The 24,908-nt window shown below is 37.4% G+C and overlaps 2 protein-coding genes across 2 annotated transcripts in view; both read left to right on the plus strand.

Annotated features, from left to right (window-relative positions):
* Positions 1-20,774, plus strand: part of LOC117324019 — a 35,219-nt gene extending 14,445 nt beyond the window's left edge. The window contains exons 4-6 of the mRNA XM_033879614.1: positions 9,402-10,064; positions 10,731-10,783; positions 17,539-20,774. Of these exons, the coding sequence (XP_033735505.1) occupies positions 9,402-10,064; positions 10,731-10,783; positions 17,539-18,174 (1,352 nt within the window). The 3' untranslated portion in view covers positions 18,175-20,774. The remainder of the gene's footprint in view (positions 1-9,401; positions 10,065-10,730; positions 10,784-17,538) is intronic.
* Positions 18,940-22,676, plus strand: LOC117322735 (classical arabinogalactan protein 9-like). The gene is made up of 3 exons (XM_033877674.1): positions 18,940-18,993; positions 21,642-21,910; positions 22,088-22,676. The coding sequence occupies exons 1-3, from the start codon at positions 18,940-18,942 to the stop codon at positions 22,674-22,676; spliced, it is 912 nt and encodes a 303-aa protein (XP_033733565.1).
* Positions 22,677-24,908: the final 2,232 nt, after the last annotated feature.

The following is a 24,908-nucleotide window of genomic DNA, read 5'->3' on the forward strand; positions in this document are numbered from 1 at the left end:
TACCTGGTACTGTACATCTCCTGGAAGGAAAGTCATATGACAATCTAGAAAAACTTATCCCTATATCTGTACCTGGTACTGTATATCTCCTGAAGGGAAATTTAAAGCTATATGACAATCTAGAAAATCTTATCACAGTACTAGTCTATACCTTGTATATGTCCTTGATGGAAAGTCATATGACCCCTGACATTCACTGATGAATTAGGCATGATCTACAAATTAAATGAAGTTAAGACTCATTAGAGGTGACCAATATCTGATGACATTAATGTGGGAACCAGCAGACAATTTTTTAATTGATAATCAGTTGGATACAACTTACTTATTATTGATTATCATTATTATGCCATACCGTGGCGTCTGTCGTCCGTCCGTCCGTCCGTCCGTCCGTCCGTCAACAATTGACTTATTTGACTTCTTCTTCATAAGAATTGATATAAACGACTTCTCCTCTGAAACTAAGCAATGGATATCGCTGAAAGCATCCCTATGGTGGGGGGGGGGGGGGGATTCAAAATTGTACAAATGGTGGGGCTGACCCCCCAGGGGCCTGAGAGGCGGGCCAAAATTGGTCGATTTGTTTAAACAACTTCTTCTCTGAAACTAAGCAATGGATATTACTCACATTTGGGGGTGGGGATTCAAATTTATGAAAATGTTGTGGTTGACCCGGTTGGCCAGGGGGCTGAGGGATGGGGCCAAAAGGGGTCAATTTGGCTAAATTGATTTAAACAACTTATTCTCTGAAACTTAGCAATGGTTTCACTGGTAGCATCCTATTGGGATAGGGATTCAAAATTGCATAAAGGAAGGAGCTGACCCCCAAGGGGGCAGAGGGCAGGTTCAAAAGGGGTCAAATCGTCTAAACAAGTTCTTCTCTGAAACTAAGCAATGAATATCACTCACATTTGTGTTGTAGCATCCCTATAGGTTCGCGCCAAAAGTCAACTTAAGCATCATTCTTGTTTCATATCTCATGAAACCAGGTGAGCGATACAGGCCCTCTGGGCCTCTTGTTGTTTATCACATCACACATGAAAAATAATTTTAATATAAAATGTAATAATTATTGTTCTACCATGCTGCAAGCTCTAAGTACAGTAATTCACATTTTACACAAGTTAGTTAGTGTTTTAATACTGTTTAAGTGAATAAGGTTTCTGTCTACTTATATCACTAGCTGTAGAAAGTATAATTGATGCATTTCTAACTGTATCTAGCATATTCACAAGTTACTTTGATTCAATACAAAACCACCTGCTTTGATGACATTAGAGTGTCTTTACAACCGTAGATAGTCATTTTTAATTGATTTCATAATCAATTATGGCTTCCAGCAAATAAATTATTGATTGTTTGATCTATAGACATATATATAGTCCTAATAGAAATTTGGACTGTGCTAAAAAAAAATTGCTGCCATCCTGATAATTTGTCTCTATGCTTCTGTTATTTTGAAAGATGCTAGTCATAAACATAGACAGCTATTATTGCATGTTTTTGAAAACACCTGTTTCCTTTGTCAAGCTGATTATGGAGCCCGACGGGGCAATAAGGGACAGAAAGGTTATTAGATTAAAACCTCACTGTCCTTCAGACTGCCTGTTGTATCATAGTTTATTATTGAGAAAAATGTGATTTGTACAGCTTTACACTTTCTTTAAGTTGTGAATAGTAAATTGTCATCAAGGGTCAATTGTTTGCTTCTTCAATCGCTGTTTGTGTTTTAAGATAAAGATCTTTCCAAATAATATTTTGATGTGTTAGTGAGGTGGGGGCTTCAATTTAAGCATGACTGTGGTACAGTGAACCCTCTCTTTTCCTGTCCCACAAATTTCCGAGCCCAAAACGTAATTGTTTGTTGTTTTCCTTAGCAGTGGAACAATTTGAGGTGCATTGAAAGAAGATATGGTGAAATAAAAGGTCAATAAAACAGAAAATAACCAGACGCTTCATTTACCATGATGGCCATGGTAAAGGGAACCTCTGAATAATACATTCCATATTAAATTATATATTCTTTCAATAATCTTGTATAATTAACAAATATTGCATGGCACTGAGGGCAATATGGGAGTTTATGGACTGGTCAGTCACCCAAATATATGTATATGGACCGAAGCGAAGCTGAGGTCCATATACATATATTTGGGTGACTGACCAGTCCATAAACTCCCATATTGCCCGAAGTGACATGCAATATTTGTTATATTATACCGAATATTTTGTTTGGTATTGATGGAGTCCTTCGCATCGGTTATCGAAACAAGTTCGGTTTCGTCCAAGGACGCAAATCTATCACTGCCAGACGCCATTTCGCTCAGTGTCTGAAATGATGACGTCATAATATGACGACGTCAACTTGGTATTATGACGTCATTTTCATATAGCGTCGGCCCGGAGTCAAGGACTTCGGCCCTTGACTCCGGGCCATATACTATATATGGACCGGAGCAACTACTAGACTCAAATAGGCACTTAAATGAATGAGGTATAATATTGCAGTTTATGTCCTTATGGGCTACAATTCAACTGTCCTAAAACACAGCTAAATAAGGTCAAGTTGGTTCAATGATTAAAAAAATAATTTGGCATACAAGAAGTGGAAGTGGGTGTAACACTTTCATGAAGACTTTGAAAAAGTTAAAAGTGTGAATAAGAATACTGATGTTTGTCATTGAGATTGCCGAACTCAGTTATTTCACAACATCTGTTAATTATTAAACAGGAACATAGAACTTATGCTGTGGTGCCGCATGTCTGTCTGGCCATCATCTGTCCGGTCATAATCTGTTCAGCATCAACTTTTTCTCAATAACCATCAGTCAAAGACACCTTATTTTTTCCCTTTGGCATGCTGGGTTGAAGGGCTACCAAATTTGGTCAAAGGAATGAGTATGGCCTACAATCAAGATCACAGGGCAGTGGTCAAATAATTAAACATGCTAAAATGTTTCAATGACTTCTTCTCAATAAGAAAGAGGCCCAGGGAGGTGGGTCTGTGGCATCCTGGAGTAATTGGCTACCAATGCAAGTTTGTTCAAATGAAAGATCTTGACCTATATTTAAGGTCACAGGAGTCCAATAGGCTAAAACATTAAATGACTTCTTCTCAATAACCATGTGCCGTGGCCAGGAGTTGATATTGAGTCTGCAGCATGCTAGGGTGAAGGGATACCTAATTGTTTAAATAAATGACCTTGACCTACATTCAAGGTCACATTGGTTGAATGTGTTCAAATATTGAAACAAATTACAATGATTTCTCAATATCATTTATTACATGAATAAACCTTGCCTAATCTGATATTTGGAAAAAAGTGGTAATCAGCTTAGCATCTACATAAATAACCCAGATCAACTTCAAAGTCGCTCTAGAAGCAGGAGAGTGATAATGGCCCATTAGCTTCTTGTATTTTGGTTTATTTGGTCCCAAAACTAAACACAACAAATTATAAGGTTGTCGGTTTTAAAAGGCAAAAAAAAAAAAAACATCAAAATTTCCTGACACTAAAATATCCCAATTTATGTTAAAGGATTTTCCCATAAATAAGGCTTCCTGCAATTTGTTGTTTTGATAAGAAGAATTTGCCAGTTCCTGAAATTGTGGAACTCAACATGATATGCCAAATACTAGAAAAATATTTTTGTTGTACTAGAACCGGAAGTGGGTATATTGCTTTCATAAAATATTGACATAGCTAAAAATGTGCCCAAAATTTGAACAATTTTTGTCTTTAAGACAATGTTACATGTTCATTGTGCAATATTCATCTACATATTTGAGCTCATAATTTTAAGAAAATTGTATTTTTGGGAAAATAAGATCACTTGACAGCATACAGCATTGTTTTGATAATTCTTTTTTAATAAAAGCCCTTGCATACACCTGGTGGGCAACACTGTAAGTAGACCATAGCACAGGTCCCGGGACCTTTTGAATTTCTTAAACATACCTCATGTGTTGTCTCAAGGTTGCTACAAATAATACCTATTTTTGGTCGAATTGGTTTGTGGGCAAAATTTCATTGTTTCTGTAAGAGGTCCGCCCCTTCAACATGGACTAGATCTTAATAGGTATGTGATTTTCTTCTGATCTGGCATACTTTCAGCTGTGATTTTGAACTCCTAATTATATACCAGTAGTAGACCATATCTACCTGACACCTTTATAACTATTAGTAATTTTTATCCATGTGATGTCCATCATAACTGAGGAAAAATGCTATTAGATGCTATTTCGTTGTCCAGCAGTAAGCTCTGAATTAAGCTGATGTATTGAATCTGAGGCTGGGCTTATTACAGGATAAATAAGGTAATTTTGTACTGAAGCTTCAACATGCTGTGATTATAAAAGCTGTTGAAAGTTAACAAAACTGCTTCAGATACATGTATACGTAATTTATCAAAACCACTTCTTATATATATATATGTATATTGTTAAACATCTTTGAAGGCCAGCTGCTTCAGCTATTGATCAAAAAACACATCATCACAGACAATAGAAGTGTGATGAATCTTCAAACCATTGTGTAGGCCTGCTGAGATTAAGTCTCCTGATCTGGTGCTTGGTAACCATGGCAATGGAACTCTGCAACGAACAGTATGATTTATCCGAGTGGTAGAATCAGATCAATTTTTATGTAATTAAATACAGGACTTTTCTTGCTAGTTGGATAGAGTTACTGAAAGTCTGCATTTGTAAGCATTGTTCAGAGTATAACAGATAGAAAAGGTAAGTGGCACAGGTGTAAATAGTGTACAACATATACCTGTGTATAAGTATAAATAGTGTACAACATATGTCTGTGTATACAGTATAAATATTAGTGTACAGCATATTCCTGTGTATAACTAAACAGTGTGCAACATATGCCTGTGTATAAGTATAAGTAGTGTACAACATATACCTGTGTATAAGTATAAATAGTGTACACCATATACCTGTGTATAAGTATAAATAGTGTACAACATATGCCTGTGTATACAGTATAAATAGTGTACAACATATACCTGTGTATAAGTATAAATAGTGTACAACATATGCCTGTGTATACAGTATAAATAGTGTACAACATATACCTGTGTATACAGTATAAATAGTGTACAACATATACCTGTGTATAAGTATAGTGTACAACATATACCTGTGTATAAGTATAGTGTACAACATATACCTGTGTATACAGTATAAATAGTGTACAACATATGCCTGTGTATAAGTATAAATAGTGTACAACATATTCCTGTGTATACAGTATCAATAGTGTACAACATATGCCTGTGTATATGTATAAATAGTGTACAACATATACCTGTGTATACAGTATAAATAGTGTACAACATATGCCTGTGTATAAGTATAGTGTACAACATAATTATACCTGTGTATAAGTATAAATAGTGTACAACATATGCCTGTGTATACAGTATAAATAGTGTACAACATATGTCTGTGTATACAGTATAAATATTAGTGTACAGCATATTCCTGTGTATAACTAAACAGTGTGCAACATATGCCTGTGTATAAGTATAAGTAGTGTACAACATATACCTGTGTATAAGTATAAATAGTGTACAACATATGCCTGTGTATACAGTATAAATAGTGTACAACATATGCCTGTGTATACAGTATAAATAGTGTACAACATATACCTGTGTATAAGTATAGTGTACAACATATACCTGTGTATACAGTATAAATAGTGTACAACATATACCTGTGTATAAGTATAGTGTACAACATATACCTGTGTATACAGTATAAATAGTGTACAACATATACCTGTGTATAAGTATAGTGTACAACATATACCTGTGTATACAGTATAAATAGTGTACAACATATGCCTGTGTATAAGTATAAATAGTGTACAACATATTCCTGTGTATACAGTATCAATAGTGTACAACATATGCCTGTGTATATGTATAAATAGTGTACAACATATACCTGTGTATACAGTATAAATAGTGTACAACATATGCCTGTGTATAAGTATAGTGTACAACATAATTATACCTGTGTATAAGTATAAATAGTGTACAACATATGCCTGTGTATACAGTATAAATAATGTACAACATATGCCTGTGTATAAGTATAAATAGTGTACAACATATACAATATGTATATGTGTATAAGTATAAATAGTGTATTTATGTAACATAAGATGAATTATGAAATGTTTTATAATAGTAGCTATATATGACTCTACTGAAAAGAAATGCAGAACTAATCACAGAACAGAAGTATGTGTAAAATACCAGTGTTCTAACTCAATAACCTATAGACTCGAGTCAAAATCTAATAGGTACTGGTAACCCTTACATGTCATATTGACTGAGGTCGGATACACCAGTGGTTGACCTAAATGTTAAATAATCATCTAGTGACACTGGATTAAAAATAATCATTGATCTTGACCACACTTTCCGTGTTACAGCACTAGTTGTGCCGGTAACTTACAAGCAGCTTTGTTTGATAAAGATATAATCTTATATGGGTGTAAATGTTGTGTCTTTGCTTGATAAAGATATAATCTTATATGGGTGCAAATGTTGTGTCTTTGTTTGATAAAGATATAATCTTATATGGGTGTAAATGTTGTGTCTTTCTTTGATAAAGATATAATATTATATGGGTGTAAATGTTGTGTCTTTCTTTGATAAAGATATAATCTTATATGGGTGCAAATGTTGTGTCTTTGTTTGATAAAGATATAATCTTATATGGGTGTAAATGTTTTTACCTTCATAGGCAAAGACATCAAAATAGGGAGGTGTTAGCAGAACTAGGTTCCCCTGTAAATTATATGTGAGAGGTTGTGGGTTTGAATCTTGGTCACACCATTAACTTTTTTTAATGTGTTTGATGTGATGCATATGTTATTTCTTAATTACACAGGTATGATGTGATGTACAGGTGTGATGTGATGTCAGGTGTGATATGAGGTACAGGTGTGATGTGAGGTACAGGTGTGATATGAGGTACAGGTGTGATGTGAGGTACAGGTGTGATGTGATGTCAGGTGTGATATGAGGTACAGGTGTGATGTGAGGTACAGGTGTGATATGAGGTACAGGTGTGATGTGAGGTACAGGTGTGATGTGAGGTACAGATGTGATATGAGGTACAGGTGTGATGTGAGGTACATGTGTGATGTGATGTACAGGTGTGATGTGAGGTACAGGTGTGAAGTGAGGTACAGGTGTGATGTGAGGTACAGGTGTGATGTGAGATACAGGTGTGAAGTAAGGAACACGTGTGATGTGAGGTACAGGTGTGATGTGAGGTACAGGTGTGAAGTGAGGTACACGTGTGATGTGAGGTACAGGTGTGATGTGAGGTACAGGGGTGATGTGAGGTACAGGTGTGATATGAGGTACAGGTGTGATGTGAGGTACAGGTGTGATATGAGGTACAGGTGTGATGTGAGGTACAGGTGTGATGTGAGGTACAGATGTGATATGAGGTACAGGTGTGATGTGAGGTACATGTGTGATGTGATGTACAGGTGTGATGTGAGATACAGGTGTGAAGTAAGGAACACGTGTGATGTGAGGTACAGGTGTGATGTGAGGTACAGGTGTGAAGTGAGGTACACGTGTGATGTGAGGTACAGGTGTGATGTGAGGTACAGGGGTGATGTGAGGTACAGGTGTGATGTGAGGTACAGGTGTGATCGGAGGTACAGGTGTGATGTGAGGTACAGGTGTGATGTGAGGTACAGGGGTGATGTGAGGTACAGGTGTGATGTGAGATACAGGTGTGATGTGAGGTACAGGTGTGATGTGAGGTACAGGGGTGATGTGAGGTACAGGTGTGATGTGAGGTACAGGTGTGATGTGAGGTACAGGGGTGATGTGGGGAACAGGTGTGATGTGAGGTACAGGTGTGATGTGAGGTACAGGGGTGATGTGAGGTACAGGTGTGATGTGAGGTACAGGTGTGATGTGAGGTACAGGGGTGATGTGAGGTACAGGTGGGATGTGAGGTACAGGGGTGATGTGAGGTACAGGTGTGATGTGAGATACAGGTGTGATGTGAGGTACAGGTGTGATGTGAGGTACAGGTGTGATGTGAGGTACAGGTGTGATTTGAGGTACAGGTGTGATGTGAGGTACAGGGGTGATGTGAGGTACAGGTGTGATGTGAGGTACAGGGGTGATGTGAGATACAACTGTGGTGTGAGATACAGTTGTGATGTGAGGTACAAGTGTGATGTGAGGTACAGGTGTGATGTGAGGTACAGGGGTGATGTGAGGTACAGGTGTGATGTGAGGTACAGGGGTGATGTGAGGTACAGGTGTGATGTGAGGTACAGGTGTGATATGAGGTACAGGGGTGATGTGAGGTACAGGTGGGATGTGAGGTACAGGTGTGATGTGAGGTACAGGTGGGATGTGAGGTACAGGTGGGATGTGAGGTACAGGTGTGATGTGAGGTACAGATGGGATGTGAGGTACAGGTGTGATGTGAGGTACAGGTGTGATGTGAGGTACAGATGGGATGTGAGGTACAGGTGTGATGTGAGGAACAGGTGTGATGTGAGGTACAGGTGTGATGTGAGGTACAGGGGTGATATGAGGTACAGGGGTGATGTGAGGTACAGGTGGGATGTGAGGTACAGGTGTGATGTGAGGTACAGGTGGGATGTGAGGTACAGGTGGGATGTGAGGTACAGGTGTGATGTGAGGTACAGATGGGATGTGAGGTACAGGTGTGATGTGAGGTACAGGTGGGATGTGAGGTACAGGTGGGATGTGAGGTACAGGTGTGATGTGAGGTACAGGGGTGATGTGAGGTACAGGTGTGATGTGAGGTACAGGTGTGATAGGAGGTACAGGTGTGATAGGAGGTACAGGGGTGATGTGATGTACAGGTGTGATGTGAGGTACAGGTGTGATAAGAGGTACACCTGTGGTGTGAGATACAGTGGTGACTGTGAGGTACAGGTGTGATTGTGAGGTACAGGTGTGACTGTGATGTACAGGTGTGACTGTGAGGTACAGGGGTGATGTCATAAGATGGTTGGCTATTCAAATTGCCCCTTAATGTCTGTAGCCTTTGATATGTCGTCCATACTTAATCAATCCTTGTTATTGCTATTCCTTGAGAAGTACTGAAAAGATATTTATCAAACTTGATAAGTAGGTTTCAATTGGATTTGTTACTACTCAGAAAATTCCTCGTAGATCTTTGATAAATTTCATATGAAAGTTTTCCTTGTTATCAAATTATTAATGAGAAAAGAGGAAAGAATGAAAAAGTAGAGAAAAGATCAGTCTTACATAGAACCCAATAAAGTTCATTCAAATGGTGGGCGCCAAGATCGCTCCTGGAAATTTTTTTTGGTCAAGAGTCTTCACTTGTTTATATTTATTCACAGAACAGGTATCCACTAGTGTTATAAACACTGCCAAGCTGTTGTGTAAATCAGGGAAGATAAACTCCGACCAGTTACAGCAACTCCTGAAGTATATTACCCAGTCACGTGGTATAACATTGCACAATTCCACCAGTGGGAGGACTGATCACTCAAAATTGACCAGCTTGATAAGTCAGCTTGCTCAGCAATCCAAAGATAAACAGGGAGTGTCAGGTGGAGCAGAAAGTCAGCAGGTAGATTTGGACAGTCAGCAAGTTCATTTGAGGAAACATCAGGTTAATTTGGATGGCCATCAAGTGCAATCAAGTGACCAGCGAATTCCATCTGTTGGTCAAAGCACACCTGTGCAGTATGAAGGTACCAAGAAACCTGGTGTGACAAAAGATCTGTGTAAGACTACATCTACAGTACAATCAATCTGCCATCCTGTGCTGTGTCAGACTTCAGAATCTAAAAACACCTCCACTGATACTGTTTTGAACACTGATATCACCAGCAGCAGGAGTCACAGGCCAGTCATAGCAAAGATGCTGCAAGGTGTTGACTTGCAGGCATTCACTCCTGTGGATCAGGCACTGTCCTTGTTTGAGGTTGCTCCATCGATTCAACAGGATACAGCACAGTTTCATCCTCACAGCCTCAGCATTGTCTCAGAATCCTACTGTAAGTTCAATTTTGCTTCCTTTTTGATTGACAAGATATCTTGGTTTTCTGGCAGAACAAGGGGTATCCTAAATCATATTAACATTTTTATTTCAGTTACATAAAAAAAATCATGCATAAAATATTTGTTGGTTGGTTTCTGCATGAGATGACTTTTAATTATGTTTCATATGTAATGAAGAATATAAGATACTACCATTGAATAATGAAGTTTCATGCTTCACTTAATTGTTAAATACAGTATAATGATCAACAGCAAGCCATGTAACAAAATTGGACATCTCATTTGACAAATAAATACATTTTTCTGTAGTGAGCTTGCTGATCTGTAAAACTTGTATAATATATAAACCTAAGGATAAGCAATATGATGACATCAGATTTCAGTTTAAACTGATCATGATTTAGTAATGATAGTAATTTAGAACATCTTAACATGTTTAGGTCCAGAAGGTTCTGTGTGAGTGATACGTGTACAATGATCGCATTTCGGTTCTAATATAAGGGATTGTTATCGCTTCATGCCAAAGAAGATTAGTCACTTCCTAGTTTGATGCAACAGTTGAGATTTAGCCAGTTACATAATTTCTTCAAACACTCCTTAATAACAAATACATGAATCTGAATTTCTAGATATATCTTTCACAATTTGTGTTTTTATTGCAGGTCCATCCATTCACTCTGTGACAGTGAAGGCAGCTACAACACCACCTACACAGGTACAGGATAATGTAGTAGCTTTGGTTTTCCAACACTGTGTTCATACTCACCCTCTAATTTATTGATTATTCCATAATCTGGTGTGGAACTGGACTCGTTTGTCATGTGTGTAGGAGCACCAGCTTGTTATGTACATCACAGAACTTCCTGCTGCTTGTCACCAAGTCACATAGCGTCTGTATTACTGATTACATAAAGAACCACTTGTTACACTTGTACATTACAAAAATACTTGCTAAAATTATCCTGACCTTTTACCCCAAAAAACTTCATTTACAAAGTAATTCAATTATTAAATTTTCTGTTTTCAAGTACATATTAGATTAATATTGTAGTCCATCAGCTGTGTTTTAAATTAAATTGCCCTTTGTGGTATGTTGTCAGTTTGTTGACAATCTATCCATCTATCTTTCCTCATTTACTCTAGGCTAGCTGTGTACAAGGTATACAAATATTCTGTTTCAGGGGTGATAAAAAATACTTAAAGGTTGATAGGAGGATTTTGACAGAATTTGTCATTGCCATTGATCAAATTGTGCAGTTTTCCGATACATTTCATGTGGGGTCATTTTAAGCATGTGCAATTTGTGCCAGGTTTTGGGGGTCATTTTAAGCATGTGCAATTTGTGCCAGGTTTTGGGAAATAACCAAATGTTGACTACATGTATCTAGGATTTTGACTTTTAAAGATATTGCTATTTCTCAGAAATTTCCGTATTGATCATTCTTAAATATCACATATAGAATCCCTTAGCCCCTTGTCCATATTTCATTTTGGAGACTGACAAAAGAATGGCCAAAAAGCAATCATCTGGTATTTTGGCAGTAATTTTTTATCTCTACTTCGAATTCTCATAAAGAAATGGAGAGATCTTTCTCAAATTTAATATGTATGCTTTGGTATGTTGTTGTGTATAATCAGTTTGAGACTGGAAGAGAATTTTTTTTCACCTTTGAGATTGAAAGATGCCAACATGCAGTCATGATGATATTGAAAGTTTGTTAATGCAATTTCACACATATGCTATTAGTTATTAGACCCCTACTGGTGAAACCGGGGGGACTATAGATTTTGCCTGCGTCCCTCCGTCAGTCTGTCCTTCCGGTTAAAGTTTTGGTTAAAGTTTTATAATGGCACACCATTCACTTAATAATGGTATTAGGATGCTGATTATTTGCATAGAGGTTCTTTGGGTGTGTGGCATTACTTTTGTACAGTTAAAAATGAAAAAATTATTTTCATTTTTTTCATTTTTTTCCATATTATGGACTTTACTGTTTTCTCTTTATTCTTGAGGTTAAAGTTTTGTAATGGCTCTCCATTCACTTAATAATGGTATTAGGATGCTGCTTTTTAATTGTGAGTATTAATGAATCAATGTATAGGTGTAACCTACTGGCATCTCCATTGGATTGAATGAACAGTGCAATTCCATCAAACATTTCATTTTGGCTAAACTTTTTTACTCAAATTTGGCTAAAGTTTTAACTTGAGGGTGCCGGTAGGGGACATGTATTGGTTTAGCAATACTCACAGAATGCTTGTTTCTCAAAAAATGATTGATTTTAGGGATCTTTTCAGATTTCGTATGGAGGTTTTCCTTGATTCTTTGTTTGCATGTTGATTTTGAGACTGATTGGAAAAGCAAATAATCTTGCTTTTTTTCAGAAAATACTTGAAAAACTGTTGCAATATCATATTAATTTGGAAAAGTGAGAACCAAAACACATCTACAATACAGCCATCTTTTACTTTAGGATTATCTCATGATACTCATATATTTATCAAGACTGCATTCTCATATCCTGAACCTGAAAAATGAATGAAAGGCATAGACCAGGACTGTGGGTTTCCCTCAGAATATTGGCATATGTCTGAATCCTAATGGCTATATATATCTATGTCTGGGGGGCCGCGGTGGCGGAGTGGTTAAGGTGTCCCGACACTTTAACGCTAGCCTTCCACCTCTGGGTTGCGAGTTCGAAACCTACGTGGGGCAGTTGCCAGGTACTGACCGTAGGCCGGTGGTTTTTCTCGGGGTACTCTGGCTTTCCTCCACCTCCAAACCTGGCACGTCCTTAAATGACCCTGGCTATTAATAGGACGTTAAACAAAAACAAACCAAACCAAACCAATATCTATGTCTGAATCCTAATGGCTATATATATCTATGTCTGAATCCTAATGACTATATATATCTATGTCTGTATCCTAATGGTTATATATATGTATGTCTGTATCCTAATGGCTATATATATCTGTCTGAATCCTAATGGCTATATATATATATCTATGTATGAATCCTAATGGCTATATATATCTGTCTGAATCCTAATGGCTATATATATATATATATCTATGTCTGAATCCTAATGACTATATATATATCTGTCTGAATCCTAATGACTATATATATCTATGTCTGTATCCTAATGGCTATATATATCTGTCTGAATCCTAATGGCTATATATATATATCTATGTTTGAATCCTAATGGCTATATATATCTATGTCTGAATCCTAATGACTATATATATCTATGTCTGAATCCTAATGGCTATATATATATATCTATGTCTGAATCCTAATGGCTATATATATCTATGTCTGAATCCTAATGACTATATATATCTATGTCTGAATCCTAATGGCTATATATATCTGTCTGAATCCTAATGGCTAGATATATATATCTATGTCTGAATCCTAATGGCTATATATATCTGTCTGAATCCTAATGACTATATATATCTGTCTGAATCCTAATGACTATATATATCTATGTCTGTACATGTATCCTAATGGCTATATATATATCTGTCTGAATCCTAATGACTATATATATATATCTATGTCTGAATCCTAATGGCTATATATATCTATGTCTGAATCCTAATGACTATATATATGTCTGAATCCTAATGGCTAAATATATATCTATGTCTGAATCCTAATGGCTATATATATATATCTATGTCTGAATCCTAATGGCTATATATATCTATGTCTGAATCCTAATGGCTGTATATATCTGTCTGAATCCTAATGACTATATATATCTATGTCTGAATCCTAATGACTATATAAATCTGTCTGAATCCTAATGGCTATATACATCTATGTCTGAATCCTAATGACTATATATATCTGTCTGAATCCTAATGGCTGTATATCTGTCTGAAACCTAATGACTATATATATCTATGTCTGTATCCTAATGGCTATATATATCTATGTCTGAATCCTAATGACTCTATATATATCTGTCTGAATCCTGATGGCTATATATATCTGTCTGAATCCTAATGACTATATATATCTATGTCTGAATCCTAATGACTATATATATCTGTCTGAATCCTAATGGCTATATATATGTCTGAATCCTAATGACTATATATATATATCTATGTCTGAATCCTAATGACTATATATCTATGTCTGAATCCTAATGGCTATATACATCTATGTCTGAATCCTAATGACTATATATATCTATGTCTGAATCCTAATAACTATATATATATATATCTGTATCCTAATGGCTATATATATCTGTCTGAATCCTAATGGCTATATATATCTATGTCTGAATCCTAATGGCTATATATATGTCTGAATCCTAATGGCTATATATATCTATGTCTGAATCCTAATGGCTATATATATGTCTGAATCCTAATGACTATATATATATCTATGTCTGAATCCTAATGACTATATATATCTATGTCTGAATCCTAATTGTTATATATATCTGTCTGAATCCTAATGACTATATATATATATGTCTGAATCCTAATGACTATATATATCTATGTCTGAATCCTAATGGCTATATATATCTATGTCTGAATCCTAATGGCTGTATATATCTGTCTGAATCCTAATGACTATATATATCTATGTCTGAATCCTAATGACTATATAAATCTGTCTGAATCCTAATGGCTATATACATCTATGTCTGAATCCTAATGACTATATATATCTGTCTGAATCCTAATGGCTGTATATATCTGTCTGAATCCTAATGACTATATATATCTATGTCTGTATCCTAATGGCTATATATATCTATGTCTGAATCCTAATGACTCTATATATATCTGTCTGAATCCTAATGGCTATATATATCTGTCTGAATCCTAATGACTATATACATCTATGTCTGAATCCTAATGGCTATATATATCTGTCTGAATCCTAATGGCTATATATATGTCTGAATCCTAATGACTATATATATATATCTATGTCTGAATCCTAATGACTATATATCTATGTCTGAATCCTAATGGCTATATACATCTATGTCTGAATCCTAATGACTTTATATATCTATGTCTGAATCCTAATGACTATATATATCTATGTCTGAATCCTAATGGTTATATATATCTGTCTGAATCCTAATGACTATATATATCTATGTCTGAATCCTAATGGTTATATATATGTCTGAATCCTTATGACTATATATATATCTATGTCTGAATCCTAATGACTATATATATCTGTCTGAATCCTAATGACTATATATATATATGTCTGAATCCTAATGACTATATATATCTATGTCTGAATCCTAATGACTATATAAATCTGTCTGAATCCTAATGGCTATATATATCTGTCTGAATCCTAATGACTATATATATCTATGTCTGAATCCTAATGGCTATATATATCTATGTCTGAATCCTAATGACTATATATATATCTATGTCTGAATCCTAATGACTATATATATCTATGTCTGAATCCTGATGACTATATAAATCTGTCTGAATCCTAATGGCTATATATATCTGTCTGAATCCTAATGACTATATATATCTTTGTCTCATTGGAACAAGGCCTCATACTTGTCAGGAGATTGACACATACAATAGTGTGTCTATCATGGACCACTTTCAAATTGACTCATTGTCCATGTTAGTTTGAGGTTGTTTTAAATCTGGAGAAATAACATATAATTATCACCGACTTAACTTGTTCATTTAATGCATATATCAATCAAAGTTTAAACTGGTACATATTAACTCCAGAGAGTATAATGTTCTGTGTAACATCTTGATCAGTTATGTCAAGGTCACTGTTAAGAGATCAAATTAAAAAAGATTATCCAAACAACAACTTGTCCTGTGCTTAACATGAACAGTGCTGCAGACACCAAAAGATAATTTCTATTATTTTTGCCTTGCACTTAATTCTAATTTAGAATTTCTCATTGTTATATACAACTTGAATGACATGATTGGTGAGCGATGCAGGCCTTCTAGACATTTTTAGCCCACCATCATCAGATGGTGGGTTATTCAAATCGCCCTGCGTCCGTGGTCCGTCCGTCCCTCCGTCCGTCCGTAAACAATTCTTGTTATCGCTATTTCTCAGAAAGCACTGAAGGGATCTTTCTCAAATTTCATATGTAGGTTCCCCTGGGTGCCTAGTTATACATATTGCGTTTTGAGACCAATCGGAAAACAACATGGCCGATAGGCAGCCATCTTGGATTTTGACAATTGAAGTTTGTTATCGCTATTTCTGAGAAAGTACTAAAGGCATCTTTCTCAATTTTCATATGAAGATTCCCCTTGGTGCCTAGTTATGCATATTGCGTTTTGAGACCAATCGGATAACAACATGGCCGACAGGCAGCCATCTTGGATTTTGACAATTGAAGTTTGTTATCGCTATTTCTAAGAAAGTACTGAAGGGATCTTTCTCAAATTTCATATGTAGGTTCCCCTTGGTGCCTAGTTATGCATATTGCGTTTTTAGACCAATCTGAAAACAACATGGCCGACAGGCAGCCATCTTGGATTTTGACAATTGAAGTTTGTTATCACTATTTCTGAGAAAGTATTTAAGGGATCTTTCTGAAATTTCATATGTAAGTTTCCCTTGGTGCCTAGTTATGCATATTGCGTTTTGAGACCAATCTGAAAACAACATGGTCGACAGGCAGTCATCTTGGATTTTGACAATTGAAGTTTGTTATCGCTATTTCTGAGAAAGTTTTTAAGGGATCTTTCTCAAATTTTATATGTAAGTTTCCCTTGGTGCCTCGTTATGCATATTGCATTTTGAGGCCAATCTGAAAATAACATGGCCGACAGGCAGCCATCTTGGATTTTGACAATTGAAGTTTGTTATCGCTAATTCTGAGAAAGTACTGAAGGGATCTTTCTCAAATTTCATATGGATGTTCCCCTTGGTGCCTCGTTATGCTTATTGCATTTTGAGATCAATTGGAAAAAACAATATGGCCGACAGACCGCCATCTTGGATTTTGACAATTGAAGTTTGTTATCTCTATTTCTCAAAGTACTGAATGGATCTTTCTCAAATTTCATAAGTAGGTTCCCCTTGGTCCCTTGTATTGCATTTTTGGACCAGTCTGTCCTGAAAACAACCTTGCAAACAAACAGCCATTATCGTTAAATCTCAAAATTCTTATATAGCTAGGATTCCCTTGTTTGAAAAGTACTGGAGGGATGTCTCAATTTGCACAGATTAGTAAAATGAAGGGAAAAGTAGAGAAAAGATCAATCTGACATGGAACCTATGAAGATCATTCAATGGTGGGCGCCAAAATCCCTCTGGGATCTCTTGTTTTTCTCTTAATGATATTTTCATAGAATTTATTTCCCAATTTGAGGATCTCCTTACTTTTAAAGTGATGTCTTTTAACACATTGTCACTTCTAACATGAATAAAAAATTATTTACATTTTAATCCTCATTTAGATTAATGTTGGACATAGCCCGGACAATGGTATAATGGATGCCAATGACACCACTGGTTGGGAGTACTCCGGTGCCAATCTAGCTGACCTTCTCATCCCAGATACCAGTGGATCGGATGCTGCAACAGAAGATAATGATTGTTCAACAACATTTCTGGCCAGTGGAGATGGTAACTTGATGAGAACATTGAAAACAGGACGGACTGATGAGCTCCCAGGTACATCTGGAATCTCCTATAGGGATAACAGTCTACAACGCAAGACACAAAATGATGTGGAAGCATCTGAATTTTACTGTAGTCCTGAGAAAGTGCTGAAATTGGAATCATCCACAAGTGCCAATTCCAGTGTTTCTGGTAGTTTTTCCGAGTTTGTATTACCATCTCTAAATTCTAAGTCATCAAATTTGAAGCGTAAACGATATAAAAAGACTGCAGATGCTCTACAGGGCTCTGGTCTTATGGACATCACTGTGAAAACTGCAGAACTTATACAAAGGAACAGTAAGTTACAAAAAGAAATTGACCAGTTAAAGAAGGAAGCAGCTCAATTTTATGAAAGTGTTCTTCAAAATCCAGAAAATAGAGAAATTAGAGAAAAGTTAAAAAGGACAGAACAGCAATCCACACATTTATAGCCAAATCTGAGTGTCCATTGGTAATTGTATGGGTTATACATGAGGCTAGCCTATGAGTGGTTGGTTGTTGGATACTGTAGTTAAATCACTTGAATAAGTTAAAAAAAGAATATTGAGGTTACAAAAGATACAAGCTCTAGCATTTGGCTTTTTAAACTTTTGAAAAGTAATTGGTGTAATGAATGAGTTAAATACCAGATCCAACAACCACATGTTGTGTGATGTGTTTCTGTCCCAGTAATATAAGTCGGAAATGGCTGGAATGTGACTTTGTTTGAATACACAAGTGTCTTTTGATATTTAAATAAAGCATAATCATTTGACCCATATATAAAAGTTACCAATTAATATATTAATATATAGATACTATTTTTATAGACTTTAAATTTTATATCAATTTATTTATTCAGGAATAACCATATAACACATGTCATTTTAACTCACATTAAAACTATGAGCATTTCTATCAGGGCCCACAAGAGTGATTAATATAGATAGTTTAACTCCTATCGTTATATTTTAATGAACTTTTTCAAATTTATTTCACAGTTGAAATTATGCAGTTTTTCAAATACTCTAAACAATGGAAAACTTTTTGTACATCCTATCCAATCAAACCTCCCTCAGACCACAAACTATATTTGTCTCACCTGCAACAAAAGTTTTATGTCTAGATCAGTTCTATACTTTAACCAGACTTGGCATGTAATTTGATTACATAGTGGACATCTCATCACAGCCTACATTTATGGAATATCATCCAGAATGGTCCAGTTACTGAAAATAAGGAATGGTGGGAATCTGGAATTTTGTGTTCGGGTCAGTTTTACAAAAAGCATCAATTTTCTTTCAACCAAACCTGGAATATAGCTGCATTGTAGAATGGACATCTACACACACCCTACAGATTACATGAATTTTAAGTTTTTGCTGTAAATTAATATTAAAAACCTTAGATTGTGAGAAATTAATAATCTTTATTGCTTCTCTAAATGATTTACAATTTAGGTTATAGCCAAAATGCAATCAATTCTATAATAAATAAGATATTCAAGATATTAATAAAGTATCATCTTGTAACTATTCAGAAAGAGTGATTTTGAGGTAAAAATGACATATTGGTGAATTTTGGCAATAAGTGTTTTTGTTAAATTCGATATTTGTTTTGCAATGCATCAATATGTACACATGTCTATAATGTATACTGGGTGTTTCAACACTATTAAGTGGAGGTATTGTTTGTTTGTGGAAAAAATATTGAAATTTTAGTGAATTTTGGAGTTGTTTAACTGAATTGTTTAATTTGTGGATGATATTGAAAGGGTGAATTTTTCTAATGATGAACTTACCTAGTACATGTAATGGCATTTGCAACATCTCAATGTAAACTGGGTGAATTTAGCAGTACATGAATGTATCTGTATCATCTTAATGTAAAATATGGATGAATTTAGCAGCTTTCATATCATCTCATTGTTAACTGTGGATGAATTCAGCAGCATTTATAGCATCTCAATGTAAACTGAGGATGAGATCTCGAACTATTTCACCACTTATTTTTATTCGCTTACCATTTATATGTTACTGTAATCAAATTCTTACAGTTTTTGTGTTATTTGCAATTCTTTGAAAATATCAAAATTGATATTGATACTTCATGGATCAAGACACATTAGTTTTTTGTTTCAAACCTGCCTACTAGCTACCTACTACTTCAGAAAGTAGATCATTGTTGTTAGCTTAACTAGCTCAAAGTGCTGTATGCTGTGGTGCATCATCCATCGTCTGTCATTTGTCCATCTGATGTCAATTTCTCAATTCAAACAACTTCTTTTCATTGACCAAAGGGTCCAGAGTCATCATATTTTTGGCTAAAAGGTTCCTGAGATGGAGCCCCACAAAGTTTGCAGAAATGAATCACCTTGACCCATTTTTAAGGTCACAGGGGTAAAATTTCTTGAAACCTTTAAACAACTTTTTTGGTTAACCAAAAGGCCTAAAAGCATGACATATTGCCGATAGGTTCTTACAGTGAGGCCCGACAAATTTTGCTAAAAAAAGGACCTTGATCTATATTTAAGATCACAGGGGTCAAATTTCTAAAAAAAAACTTTTAACAATCTCTTCTGGTGAATCATAATCAAAAGCCTAGAATGGGGATGTTTGGCTTGTAAATTTCTGGGATAGTTTGCATAAAGAAATGACCTTTTATCCATATTCATTGTCAGAGGTTAAATTTGAAAAAAAATAAATAAAGAACTTCTGATCAACCGAAAGGTCTAAAATAAAGTTATTTTGATTAAATGAAAGGAAGAGAATCCTAAATAAAATTGAATACATGGTGAGCAATGCAGTTTCATTGGGCATCTTGTTTGTTAACATGGGGACCTCACCTGAATATTGTATTAATTTTATTAAAAATGTGTCGTAGTGGGGTGCAATTTCAAGTCGTGACTTTGAAGCCAGTTAGATAATTTACTTTAAAAGTTTAAAGGTCAATATGTGTTTTCAAGTTGAAATGCTGCATGATTGATGCTCTATTTTGTTATATTGATTATTACCTGGATATTGATTGTGCCAATAAACATAATTGTAATGAATGGAATCACATGATTGTTTTTAAGGACAGCTTAGGGCAAGATACCAGGTATCTGTCAAAAAGTAAGACTGATATATTGCTTAATGTTTTAAGTTAACCATATTGGCCCCGCAATAGCTCAGTCAGTTAGAATGTCGGCCAGTTAACCTCAGGTGAAAATCTGAGGAGAGCGGTTCAAGGCTATCTACCCATGTTGGTTTGTGTTTCTCGGTAATCTGAGAAAAGGGCTTGTCTGTACTGTTTTGGCTGTGGCAAAACACTTTACCTAAATTACTCTGGGTGGTATACCACGGGCCGCATGTGTGTTGTTCAGTGTGGTAGTCACCAATTACTGCAAGGAGACCCCACCTCAAAATGACCCTGTCTGTTTACGGGACAGTAAACCCAGCTAACAAACAAACTGCAGATATCAGGATTCAAATTCCCAGTTGAATATGTTTTGATGAACTTTAGGAAACCAATTTACTTCAGAAAAGATGACATTACTGGGTTTTTAACTCTGTAGAAAGACAGGACACAAGGTCATTAATTTTGAGACTTGGAGACAATAATATTGAAATTAGTCCCCATTGAGATTAAACACGCTAGACAGAGGCAATGTTACAAATACAGACAACAACCTTTACCTGTTTCCCAAGAAAATAGCAGATATATAAATAGTAATGGGCAGTCTTCCCTAGGCCAATGCCCACGACCTCTTTGCTCAGAAATCCAGAAGTAAAAATAATCAAGACTGACAGCTAGTTTGAAATTCTGCACACCATCAAAGGCCTCCCCGGTTATAGTACTCCATCTAGGACCACACCTCATCTAGTGCCACACCTCCATCTAGTGCCACACCTCCATCTAGTGCCACACCTCCATCTAGGACCACACCTCATCTAGTGCCACACCTCCATCTAGTGCCACACCTCCATCTAGTGCCACACCTCCATCTAGTGCCACACCTCCATCTAGTGCCACACCTCCATATAGTGCCACACCTCCATATAGTGCCACACCTCCATATAGTGCCACACCTCCATATAGTGCCACACCTCCATATAGTGCCACACCTCCATCTAATGCCACACCTCCATCTAGTGCCACACCTCCATCTAGGACCACACCTCCATCTAGGACCACACCTCATCTAGTGTCACACCTCTATCTAGTGCCACACCTCATCTAATGCCACACCTCCATCTAGTGCCACACCTCCATCTAGTGCCACACCTCCATCTAGGACCACACCTCCATCTAGTGCCACACCTCCATCTAGGACCACACCTCCATCTAATGCCACACCTCCATCTAATGCCACACCTCATCTAGTGTCACACCTCCATCTAGTGTCACACCTCCATCTAGTGCCACACCTCCATCTAGTGCCACACCTCCATCTAGTGCCACACCTCCATCTAGTGCCACACCTCCATCTAGGACCACACCTCCATCTAGTGCCACACCTCCATCTAGTGCCACACCTCCATCTAGTGCCACACCTCCATCTAGGACCACACCTCCATCTAGTGCCACACCTCCATCTAGGACCACACCTCCATCTAGTGCCACACCTCCATCTAGTGCCACACCTCCATCTAGTGCCACACCTCCATCTAGTGCCACACCTCCATCTAGGACCACACCTCATCTAGTGCCACACCTCCATCTAATGCCACACCTCCATCTAATGCCACACCTCCATCTAGTGCCACACCTCCATCTAGTGCCACACCTCCATCTAGGACCATCTAGTGCCACACCTCCATCTAATGCTACACTTCCATCTAATGCCACACCTCCATCTAATGCCACACCTCCATCTAATGCCACACCTCCATCTAGTGACACACCTCCATCTAGTGACACACCTCCATCGGCCTCCCAAGATGCTGTACTCCATCTGGGGCTACACAACTGAAGGACTCCCCATTTAGAGTTCTCCATCTAGGACCATGCCTCTGAAGGGCATCTAAATTACAATACTCCATCTAGGGTTACACATCCAAAGGCCTCCCATGGTACAGTACTCTATCTAGGTGCATTGCTCCGATGACCTCCCCAGTTACAGTATTCAATCTAGGGCCACACCCCTGAATGCCTCCACAGTTACAGTACTCCATCTAAGACCACACCTCTGAATGCCTATCCCCAGTTATAGTACTCCATCTAGTGCCACACCTCTGGAGGCCTACCCAGTTACAATACCTTCTCTAGGGCCACACTTCTGAAGGTCTCTCAAGTTACAATACTCCATCTAGGGCCACACCTCTGGAGGCCTACCCATTTACAGTACTCCATGTAGGATCACGTCTCTGAAGGCCTCCCCAGTTACAATACCTTCTCTAGGGCCACACTTCCAAAGGTGTCTCAAGTTACAATACTCCATCTAGGGCAACACCTCTGGAGGCCTACCCATTTACAGTACTCCATGTTGGATCCTTTGAAGGCCTCCCCAGGTACAGTACTCCATCTGGGACCACACCTCTGAAGGCCACACCAGGTACAGTACTCCATCTGGGACCACACCTCTGAAGGCCTCCCCAGGTACAGTACTCCATCTGGGACCACACCTCTGAAGGCCTCCCCATTTACAGTACTCCATCTGGGACCACACATCTGAAGGCCACACCAGTTGCAGTACTCCCATCTGGGACCACACATCTGACGGCCACACCAGGTACAGTACTCCCATCTGGGACCACACCTCTGAAGGCCTCCCCAGTTACAGTACTCCATCTGGGACCACACCTCTGAAGGCCTCCCCAGTTACAGTACTCCATCTGGGACCACACCTCTGAAGGCCACACCAGGTACAGTACTCCATCTGGGATCACACCTCTGAAGGCCTCCCCAGGTACAGTACTCCATCTGGGATCACACCTCTGAAGCCCACACCAGTTGCAGTACTCCATCTTGGACCACACCTCTGAAGGCCTCCCCAGTTACAGTACTCCATCTGGGACCACACCTCTGAAGGCCACACCAGTTACAGTACTCCATCTGGGACCACACATCTGAAGGCCACACCAGGTACAGTACTCCATCTGGGACCACACCTCTGAAGGCCTCCCCAGTTACAGTACTCCATCTGGGACCACACCTCTGAAGGCCACACCAGTTACAGTACTCCATCTGGGACCACACCTCCAAAGGCTTCCCCAGGTACAGTACTCCATCTGGGACCACACCTCTGAAGGCCACACCAGGTAAAGAACTCCATGAAGGGCCACCCCTGTAAATATAAGTTCTGTAGAAATGTATTTCCAGATTCAACAATCCATATTTATTGATAATTGTTTTCATTGTTTGTGGCATAAATAGAAACTGTATTGTGGAAGTAGATTGGCTAAAACCTGGTGTAAGAATGTATTTTGAATTAACATGTATGTGTTCTGGATATATCCATATCGCTATCTTTTAATTTTTTTCTCAGAAAGTTGTATTTAGACTCCAAAAGTCCACAATATTCAATGTTAAGCTTTCAGCAAGTTCTTGGTTACCTGAATCAGGACTTGCTAGTTAGAACTTGCTAGTACATATCTGTATATACTTGAGAATTTCAAATGATAAATTCCTTGCATCCATAGAAAACCTAGAATCACACAAGATGATATGAATACTGTAAGAATCCCAAATAGGATGTCTGCTTCGATTGTTAACAGTAAAGGTTAAAAACCAAATCAGATAAAGGGATGATGAAGTTGTAAGATATGCAAACGTCTTAGAACCCAGTATCCACAGTAGAGAAAGGTAGAAACACAGAGTTTTAATGTAGTCGTTTTTGTAGTGCCTTACAGAAGGGAGGGACTGCGACTATACTGAATAGGATTTTTTCTCCCACAAGGACTTGCAGTTATCAATAATAATAAAACACCGGAAGTTTGCTTCATGTTTTGTAGTCAGAGCAGTCGATGATCTGTTCTTATGACAAATGAACTAGCAAGTAATTTTCTTGTTTCTGTAATATGTCGGCTGTCAGAAAAGATTATTTTTCAATCAGTCATTGGATTGGTCTAAGGGTTGTTAAGACAAGCAATATAATGGCACCTTTCGATACAAATTGAGCGTCTGTTTCTAGGACACTGTCTTAATATCTACACAGGCGTCTGCACCGGGTAGGTATTTATAGAAAATATTTCTTGATATAGTA

Source organism: Pecten maximus, chromosome 3 (assembly GCF_902652985.1).
Source record: "Pecten maximus chromosome 3, xPecMax1.1, whole genome shotgun sequence".
NCBI classification, from domain to species: domain Eukaryota; kingdom Metazoa; phylum Mollusca; class Bivalvia; order Pectinida; family Pectinidae; genus Pecten; species Pecten maximus.

Bases quoted from the DNA above. Each gene is read 5' to 3' on its own strand.
- LOC117322735 (XM_033877674.1), top strand. From the start codon at position 18,940: ATGGTCCAGTTACTGAAAATAAGGAATGGTGGGAATCTGGAATTTTGT. The intron at 18,994-21,641 runs GTCAGTTTTACA...ACCTCCATCTAG, and splicing joins ATCTGGAATTTTGTGTTCGG to GACCACACCTCATCTAGTGC. The intron at 21,911-22,087 runs GTCACACCTCTA...CACCTCATCTAG, and splicing joins AGGACCACACCTCATCTAGT to TGTCACACCTCCATCTAGTG.